A 10,449-nucleotide genomic window follows, 5' to 3' on the forward strand; every position below is an offset into this window, starting at 1 on the left:
AAGTTGGGTAAAAATTTCTAATAAATGAGGCTTTGATCAGATGAACAGACTTGGCCTTCATTCCTGTGTCTCTTGTTCCTCCCCTCCCCCATTTCTTCCAATCTCCTCCTTAGGAACCCCGTTGAAGTCCCTCGGGTCGGGACAAATTTGTAGATTGTTTTTGGTAAGATGGCCATTTTTACTATGTTAATCCTGCCAGGTCATGAGCATGGGAGATCTTTCCATCTTCTGATATCTTTTTCTATTTCTTTCTTCAGAGACTTGAAGTTTTTTTCAAACAGGTCTTTCACTTGCTTGGTTAGAGTCACACCAGGGTACTTTATGTCTTTTGTGGCTATTGTGAAGGTGTTGTTTCCATAATTTCTTTCTCACAGGACTACTACTGATTTTTTTTTTAGTTAATTTTGTATCCAGCAACTTTGCTGAAGGTATTTACCAGCTGTAGAAGTTCCCTGGTAGAATTTTGGGGGTCACTCATGTATACTATCATATCATCTGTAAATAGTGATACTTTGACTTCTTCCTTTCCTGTTTGTATCTCTTTGGTCTCCTTTAATTAATTGTCTTATTGCTCTAGCAAGGACTTCAAGAACTATGTTGAAGAGATATGGAGAGAGTGGGCAGCTTTACCTTATCCCTAATTTCAGTGGGATTGATTTACATTTCTCTCCATTTAATTTGATGCTGGCTATAGGCTTGCTGTATATTGTCTTTACTATGTTTAGGTAAGTGCCTTGTATCCCTGATCTCTCCAAGACTTTAAACATGAATGGGTGTTGGATTTTGTCAAATGCTTTTTCAGCATCTAAGGAGATGCATGTGGATTTTTCTTTCAATTTGTTTATATGGTGGATTACATTGATGGATTTGTATATATTGAACCACCCCTGTATACCTGGAATGAAGCCTACTTGGTCATAGTAGATGATATTTTTAATGTGTTCTTGTATTCGGTTTGTGAGTATTTTGTTGAATATGTTTGTGTCAATGTTCATAAGAGAGATTGGCCTGAAATTCTCTTTTTTTGTTATGTCTTTGTTTGGCTTAGGTACCAAGATAACTGTGGCTTCATAGAATGTATTTGATAATGTTCCTTCTGTTTCTATTTTGTAGAATAGTTTGAAAAGTGTTGGTATTAGCTATTTTTGAAGGTATTGTAGAATTCTGCACTGAAATCATCTGGCCCTGGCTCTTTTTTTTTTTTTGGATGGGAGACTTTTGATGGCAGCTTCTATTTCCTTAGGGGATACAGGACTATTTCATTTATTTACCTGGTCTTGATTCAGCTTTGGTAAATTTGTGGCATATAGGCTTTTAAAGTAAGACCTAATGATTGTTTGGATTTCCTCAGTGTCTACTGTTATGTCCCCCTTTTCATTTCTGATTTTGTTGATTTGGATAGTGTCTTTCTGCCTTTTAGTCAATTTGGCTAAGGGTTTGTCTATCTTGTTGATTTTTTCAAAAAACTAGCTCTTGGTTTCATTGATTCTTTGAATTGTTTTATTTGTTTCTAATTGATTGATTTCAGCCCTGAGTTTGATTATTTCCAGCCATCTACTCCTCTTGGGTGTGTCTGCTTTTTTTTTGTTTTTTTCTAGAGCTTTCAGGGGAGCCATTAAGTTGCTTAATGAGATGTTTCAAATTTCTTCTTGAAGGCACTTAGTGCTATGAACTTTCCTCCTAGCACTGCTTTCATTTTATCCCATAAGTTCGGTTCCGTTGTGCCTTCATTTTCATTGAATGCTAGGAAGACTTTAATTTCTTTCTTTATTTCTTCTCTGACCCAGCTGTCATTGAGTAGCGAGTTGTTCAGTTTCCATGTATGTGTAGGCTTTTTGCTATTTCTGTTGTTATTGAGGTCCAGCTTTAGTCCATGGTGGTCAGATAGGATACAAGGGATTATTTCAATCTTCTTGTATCTGTTGAGACTTGCTTTGTGACCAACTATATGGTCTATTTTGGAGAGGGTTCTATGATGTGCTGAGAAGTAGGTAAATTCTTTTGTGTTTGGGTGAAAAGGTTCTATAGATGTCTGTTAGGTCCATTTGATTCATGACCTCTGTTAGAATCATTGTTTGTTTGTTTAATTTCTGTTTTGTTGACCTATCCTTTGTTGAGAGTGGGGTGTTGAGGCCTTCCACTATTAATTTGTGGGGATCTATGTGTGGTTTAAGTTTTATTAATGTTTCTTTTACAAATGTGTATGCCATTGTATTTGGAACATAGATGTTCAGGATTGTGATGTCTTCTTGGTGGAATTTTCCTTTGATGAATATGAAGTGTCCTTTTCCAGCTCTTTTTATTAATTTTGGTTGAAAGTCTATTTTATTAGATATTAGAATGGCTACTCCAAATTGCTTCTTGGCTCCATTTGCTTGGAAAACTATCTTCCAGCCCTTTATTCTCAAGTAATATCTATCTTTGTGACTTAGTTGTGTTTCTTTTTTTTTTTAATTAATTATTTTTCAATTACAGTTTATTTACTTTGTAGCCCAACTGAAGCCCCCTCCCTCATCCCCTCCCAATCTCACCCTCCCTCCCTCTTCTCCACCCATGCCTCTGCCCCAGTCCACTGATAGGGGAGGTCCTCCTCCCTTTCCATCTGATCCTAGTTTATCAGGTTTCATCAGGATTGGCTGCATTGTCTTCCTCTGTGGCCTGGTAAGGCTGCATACCCCCTCAGGGGGAGGTGATCAAAGAACAGGCCACTGAGTTCATGTCAGAGATAGTCCTTGTTTCCATTACAAGGGAACCCGATGTGTTTCTTGTATGCAACAGATTGTTGGGTCTTGTTTATGCATCCATCCTCTTAGTCTGTATCTTTTTATTGGAGAATTGTGTCCATTGGTGTTGAGAGAGATTAATGACCAGTTGCTGTTAGATCTTTTGATTTTGATGTTGGTTGTAATAGTGTGTTTGTGTATTTGGCTATTTTTAGTTTTGCTGTAGTGAGGTTATTAATTTCCTGTATTTTCCTGAATGTAGTTAGTTTTCTTGGATTGTATTTTTCCTTCTAGTATCTTCTGTAATGCTGGATTTGTGGATAGGTATTGTTTAAATTTATTTTTGTCATTGAGTGTCTTGTTTTCTCTATCTATGATAACTGAGAGTTTTGCTGGGTACAATAGCCTGGGCTGACTATGTTCTTTTAGGATCTGCATGATATCTATCCAGACCTTTCTGACTTTCATAGTCTCTGCTGAGAAGTCAGGTGTGGTTCTGTTGGGTTTGCCATTATATGTTACTTGGCCTTTTTCCCTTGCGGCTTTTAGTGTTTTTTCTTTGTTCTGTTTACTTACTGTTCTGATTATTACGTGGCGGGAGGATTTTCTTTTCTGGTCTAATTTGTTAGGTGTTCTGTAGGCCGCTTGTATGCTTATAGGCCTCTCCTTTAAAGTGGGGAAATTTTCTTCTATGATTTTGTTGAAAATATTTTCTGGGCTTTGGAGATGGGAATCTTCTTTTTCCTCTATTCCTATTATTCTTAGGTTTTGTCTTTTCATGTTGTCTTGGATTTCTTGGATGGTTTGTGTAAGTAATTTTTAGATTTATAATTTTCTTTGATGGCAACATCAATTTCTTCCATTGTATCTTCCACACCTGAGATTCTTTCTTCCACCTCTTATAGCCTGTTGGTTGTGCTTACCTTTTTAGTTCCTGTTTTCTTCCCTAAGTTCTTCCTCTCCATGATTTCCTCCATTTGTGTTTTCTTTATCTAATTCTATCTTCTGATCTTGAACCGTTTTGTTGATTTCCTTCACCTGTCTGACTGTATTTTCCTGTTTTTCACTTCAATTCCTTCACCTGACATTCCTCTGTTGTTGTTGTTGTTATTATTATTATTATTATTATTATTATTATTATTATTATTTTCAGTGATTTAATCATTTTCTCTCTGAAGGCCACAAACTGTTTGACTGCATCTTCCTGTATTTCTTTACATATGGCCATAATCTGTATGACTTTATCTTCCTCTATTTCTTTATGCTTTTTATTTGTTTCCTCCATTATTCTCTTCATAAGCATAGATGTAAGGTCATCTTCTTAAATTTTACTTATGTTAGGGTATCCAGGGCTACTTGCCCCTGGATAACTGGGTTCTGAAGATGCCATATTGCTTTGCCTTTTGTTGGTTGTATTTTTACCCTGGCCTCTACCCATCTGGCTGTCTCAGGTATTGGCTGTTAGTTTCTGGTGCCTGCTAGAATCCTGGCGTGGGAAGAATCCTCTTGGCAGGATTCTGAAGGAGGCCTCCTCAGCATTTTGGGTGTGGTCAATTGAATGGTGGTGCTTCTCAGGAATTGCCACAGCTCACCTCAGGCATATGGATCTGTGTGGTAACTGTGGTCATTGGTAGTCAGGGTCTGTCCTCTCACCAGAAGTCCTGGAGACATCTGCCCTGCCACTGGGTTTCTTGCTTTGAATTTAGTGAACTGTTGCTGCTGCTCTTACAGTGTTGGGTGCAGCCCTCTTGAAGAACCAGGGAGCCCTGTGGTTTGGTCAGTTTAGCTAGGGATAACTGGTTGCACCTTGGAGCAGTATCTGGGGGCTGATTCAGGGCTCTCAGGCTTCTGTAGGTCTGAGGTTGGAGCTCTGTGCCCCAGTACCCACATGGTAATCAGTGGCAGGTGAGTGCAGCATTCAAGTGTGCAGCAGGAGGCTAGAGCCTGGAGCCTTCAGGAACCCAGAAACTTTTCCTGAGGTCAGACCTGATGTTTCCCCCACCATGGGGTTTCCTCCTGACAGGGAAACCCAGTCTGTGGTGTTTGGGGGCCTGCAGGCACATGTGAATGGCTCCGTGCTAGTGACTAGGCAACTGCAGGAACCTGGGAACTTTTCCCAAGAATTTTTCGGGGGGGGGTCGGCTGAGTATCCTGAGGTCAGAGCTGATATTTTCCTCACCGTGGGGTTTCCTCCCAACCCGGAAACCCAGTCTCTAGTGCCCTGGGGCCCACAGTTCTGTCTAGAATGGCGAGTCAGGCATGCAGGCAGGTCTCTGGGCTGGCAGCTGAGCTCCTGCTGGATCCTGAGACCTTTTCCAGGGATTGTCTGGTTGACCTGAGGTCAGTCCCAATTGCTTCCTTTACCATGGGGTTTTCTCCCTGTCTTGGGTGTTGTGGTGCCCACAGTTCAGTCTGGGATGGTGATCAGAGCGTGCAGGCATGTGGCTCTGGGCTGGCGACCGAGTGCCTGCTGGAACCTGGGAACTCTTCTGAGGTTTAGCTGGGTGACCTGAACCTGATTGCTTCCTACACCATGGGGTTTCCTCTCACTTGGGAAACACAATCGCTGCTGTTTTAGGGCCCAGAGTTTGGTCTGTTGGTTGCTGTGCAGTCACTGCTGTCCTACTCATCAAACAGTGTCCTCCTGGTGCTGCCATCTTGGTTCCCCCTCAGAGTTTACTTCTTACACAGTGTAATGGATGATAATAATTGAAATGAAGACTTCACAGTTTGGTTGGCAAGATAGTTACTGTGTCAAAGTACTTGCTGTGAAAACCTAATGACCTGAGTTCACAGAAGAGTGAAAGGGCAGATTGTCCTCTGACAATCTGTACATGTACAGCAGTGTATCTGTGTCCCCCTCATGTATAAGTCATATTATATGCTAAATAAATATCAGCTGGGTGGACAAATTCATGAAGAGATACCATCAAATAGTGAGAAATTAAACTCTTAGGTGTCAGAGAAGGTAGGACTTGTATACAGAGCTTTGGAAAATATATGCATGCAGGAGAGCCAAAGTCCTGAGGTTAGCTGACATAATTCAGCCCATCTGAATTAGAAGAATTTTGGACAAGAATAAAAAGAAAAAGGTAAAAGCCAAATAGAGTGCCTGAAAAGTTTTATGAAGTGGGCATGGAGATGTCACAAAAATGTTAATAAGCAGTCATGTAAGAGTACCCTCCTAGAAGCTGAAAAAGATGTTCTTTTTTTTTTTTTTAGATATTTATGTTTATTTTGTGTAAGTATCTGTGCCTACTTCAGTTTATGTGACTAAAGTGTGTACAGGTGCCCATGGAGGTCAAAAGATGCTAGACCCCCTAAAACTGAGATTTCGGGAAGTTATGAGCTCCCAGCTGTGGGTGCAGGAAACCAACTTACTGCAAAAGCAGTAAGTGCCTTTAACTTCTGAGCCATCTCCAATCCCTTAAAAAAGAGTTTTGAATAAGGAAATTGATGCTCAATGAAAAGAATCTGGGACAAAGTTAAGGCATTTTAACATTGACTTGTCATGCAACCTTACCAAAGGAAATGTGAGAAGATGGTGGAGGCAGAAGTTGAGCTTTTGCCTTCAAAGAACAGATGATACAATTTACAATGGCTTATTTTCTTTCTCAGATAAGAAGTCAGAAAGTGAGCCCTTTGTGTGGCTTCTGTACAATGTCTAGGTCTTTTGTTTATAGTGCCAAGCACCAAGCTTATGCTAGACAGGTTGAAATAGAAGGGGCCAGTAGTGTCTCTTTTGTATCACTTGTATTGTGGAAGAACCTCCCTAAAAACCTTCTACAGACTCTGCTTACATCTTATCACTCAGTGATTGGTCATGCACCTGTTCCCCACATGCAGAGAAGGTAATAAATGTAGGCACGCACCTTTTGTGCCCTTACACGCTCAATAAGGATTGCCAAATATGTTAAGAAAACAGTTGCTGAATTAACAAGGTATGTCTCCTGTTAGGAATAAAAGGAAAGTGATATGCATATGGTATCAAGGAAATGACTATAAAGGAGAAACCAAAGACTAGGATGCTGCTTGAGTGGGGCAAGGCTATTTGGATTAAGGAATTTGGCATTTGTGTTATAGGTTATAATTTTGTTCTCTGCCACAGGATCAAGGAAAATGGAGGACAGTGATATGTTACCTCAGATCATCCATGGCATACTATCAACATCTCATTCTCTATTTACAAAAAGTATCCAAGATTTTGAAGAAGAGGCCACTACATCTTATGACTATGATGATGGTGAGCCTTGTCATAAACCCAGTGTGAAGCAAATTGGAGCCTGGATCCTGCCTCCACTCTACTCTCTTGTATTCATTTTTGGTTTTGTGGGCAATATGTTGGTCATTCTCATTCTGATAAGCTGCAAAAAGCTGAAGAGCATGACTGATATCTACCTGTTCAACCTTGCCATCTCTGACCTGCTCTTCCTGCTCACTCTCCCAATCTGGGCTCACTATGCTGCAAATGAGTGGGTCTTTGGAAATATAATGTGTAAATTATTCACGGGACTCTATCACATTGGTTACTTTGGTGGAATCTTCTTCATTATCCTCCTGACAGTTGATAGGTACTTGGCTATTGTTCATGCTGTGCTTGCTTTAAAGGCCAGGACAGTTACCTTTGGGGTGATGACAAGTGGAGTCACTTGGGTGGTTGCAGTGTTTGCCTCTCTTCCAGGAATCATATTTACTAAATTCAAAGAAGAAGATCATCATCACACCTGTGGTCCTTATTTTCCACTAATATGGAAGAATTTCCATACCATAATGAGGAATATCTTGAGCCTGATCCTGCCCCTACTTGTCATGGTCATCTGCTACTCAGGAATCCTCCACACCCTGTTTCGCTGTAGGAATGAGAAGAAAAGGCACAGAGCAGTGAGGCTCATCTTTGCCATCATGATTGTCTACTTTCTCTTCTGGACTCCTTACAACATTGTTCTCTTCCTAACAACCTTCCAAGAATTCTTGGGACTGAGTAATTGTGTGGTTGCCAAGCACTTAGACCAGGCCATGCAGGTGACAGAGACTCTAGGAATGACACACTGCTGTATTAATCCTGTTATATATGCCTTTGTTGGGGAGAAATTCCGAAGGTATCTCTCCATATTCTTCAGAAGGCACATTGCCAAGCGTCTCTGCAAACAATGCCCAGTTTTCTATAGGGAGACCACAGATCGAGTAAGCTCAACATTCACCCCTTCCACTGGTGAGCAAGAAGTCTCTGTTGGATTGTAAAGCAAGTGGAAGTTTGCCTTTTCTTTTTCTTTTCTTTTTTTTTTTTTTAAGCAGGGGAGAAGGGAGTAGATTGTATATAGTAACAAGTCTCAAAGATAACGATTCTTACCTTTGGGTCATAACCCCTTTGGTTCACAGGGGTCATCTAAGGCCATAAGAAAACACAGATGTTTATATTATAGTTCATAACAGTAGCAAAATTACAGTTATGAAGTAGGAACAAAAATCATTTTATGGTTGGAGTACACCCACAACATGAAGAACTGTATTAAAGGGTCACAGCATTAGGAAGGTTGAGAACCACTGCTCAAAGACATATTGAAGAATAGAGAGTTTTAAATTGGGTACCCAGAACCTTAGGATTATGTCCAGACTGAATCATATCACTTATTGTAAATATAATACATATTCAGGAAATATTCTAGAATAATTTTTGCTAGGTTCTTTTGCGTTCTTAAGAACCCATCTCTGTCCCTATAAAGAGCCTCATTGCCTTGTGATAATACGATTTTACCAATCTTCACCATATCTTTTTTATTTCTAACAAGAAAGTCATAGAATTAACAGGAAGAAGGGTGTCAGGACTGAGTGCGAAGGAGGAAGAGATATGCATTGTTGGTCCCGAATGAACACAAAAGTGAGCAGGGGCCTTTACATTAGGAAAGAAATGTCCTGGTCTTTAATTCCATCTCCTACCTGTGTTTAATTCTGAAGGCTTTATCAGGTTGTAGAAAGTGGGAAATGAAATAGCTTGTTGGGAACTTCATTTGAGTCTCATGATCCTTTTATATATAAATGTATGACACATTTTTCCCTTTTTATTTTTATCTCTGAAAACATGGAAAATCTTTTCAATATTAAACTCCATTGTTTACATGTTTCTCAAGCCACCGCTCCTTACATGATGTTTATAAAATTGTTGTTTATAAAATATGCATCATTAGTGAGTAGGCTAAAGACTCTTGTTTGATCTTCCCAGGGAGAGCATAAGGCTGGAGGTAGTGAGTGACCAAGAGTGAGGAGAAAAACCAATTCCTCCATCAGGCATAGAGGGCTAAAAGAAAGGGGTACGTGGAAACAATAGCAGGAGTGTATTTAGAACCACATAGAATCAGAAGCAAAATGGATCCCTCAGCACTGAGAAAAGGTTGCTATTTGTATGTAAACTGGTTTTATATTATCGCTGCTATTTCCTGCCACCCCACTACCTTTGTATCTGCCTCTTTCCCCATGGTCTTTATCTCTTAACCTCCATACTTGAAAAATTCATGGGCCTGGGAAAAGTGTGTGTAAAACAACCAAACATTAACCCCTGGATAGTCCCAGGAGAAAAAAAGCCCTGGGTATGTTTTTCTGGGCAAAGAAGGGGCTGGATAGATCAGGGACAGAAGCCCTTGCTTTGGAAATAATAATTCTACCTTGGGAACATAGCTTAATTACTCGGCAGGATAAGCCTGGATAAAAAAAAAAAAAAAAAAAAAGAATATAGATGAAGAGGGAAGACTATCTTCCAGAGCCTTATTTTTGGATACAAACATAATTCAAAGATTTAAAAATCCAAAATAGAAAAAATATAAGCAAGACTTGAAACTTTAACTTGTAAATGTGATGAAATACCTCTGTAAGAATTTCTACTTGCCAAGCTTGAAATTATTGGATTAGTTATATAGAAAATTCTAGCTTTGAGCATATGAACTAACATACACAGCTCTGGATTGACAGGAACTTGGGATTTGTGGTCTATGGGCTCACCCAACTATGGTGATTTAGATTCTAAACCCTCTGGACCCTAGCTACATGCTACACAGATGTCACTCAGGTTTGTTTTCCTCAGTCTCCTTCATATCTTTCTTCTTAGTTGTGCTATTGGTGATAGATTATCATTTGGGTTAGTGAGAACTCCTAGTCAAGTCAGCTTCTAATCAAGCTTTAAAAATGAATTTACAAAAGAGAGAAGTTACAGAAGCCCCTTCTTATACATAAAAAAAAACCTCCCCTGAATTGAGCCAAGAATGTTCTTCCCTATTTAGTAGTGTGTTGCTTATCAGACAGAAACAAAACAAAACAAAACAAAAACCAAAGGAACAGATAATCTGGGAGCTAAAAGTCATTGTGGTTGTGTTGAGAAAAAGTTTCTAGAAGTGGGAGATTAATGCCTCACCTTCAGATATCCTACTAGATTTATTTTAATAATGATAAGATGTAAATATTTTTAAACCTATGATTTGAAAAATAAATCAATGCTCTATCTATATTGCTGGAAATATTAAAAAGAAACAAGCATATGTTTTGTTACACCAGTGTGGTTGACTATTTTGTCCACAAATATACATGTCTTTCCCTGTACTACTTCACAATTCCATGTCCCTGGTACTTTATAGAGAGGTGCAACTTATAGCTTGCCTCCTAGGCTATACACTCTTCTGCTAGTCTGCTAGAAGACAAACACAAATGACATCCATCTTACAACAGCCATTCTGTTAAA

At 39.4% G+C, this 10,449-nt stretch overlaps 1 protein-coding gene across 1 annotated transcript; it reads left to right on the plus strand.

Moving 5' to 3' along the window:
* Positions 1-6,842: 6,842 nt before the first annotated feature.
* Positions 6,843-7,964, plus strand: Ccr2 (C-C motif chemokine receptor 2). Its single transcript, XM_055601754.1, has one exon. It carries the CDS (start codon positions 6,843-6,845, stop codon positions 7,962-7,964), a length of 1,122 nt encoding a protein of 373 aa, XP_055457729.1.
* Positions 7,965-10,449: the final 2,485 nt, after the last annotated feature.

Source organism: Psammomys obesus, unplaced genomic scaffold (assembly GCF_907164565.1).
Source record: "Psammomys obesus unplaced genomic scaffold, mPsaObe1.curated_primary_1811, whole genome shotgun sequence".
NCBI lineage: Eukaryota > Metazoa > Chordata > Mammalia > Rodentia > Muridae > Psammomys > Psammomys obesus.

Coding starts and splice junctions, on each gene's coding strand:
- Ccr2 (XM_055601754.1), top strand. CDS start 6,843: ATGGAGGACAGTGATATGTTACCTCAGATCATCCATGGCATACTATCA.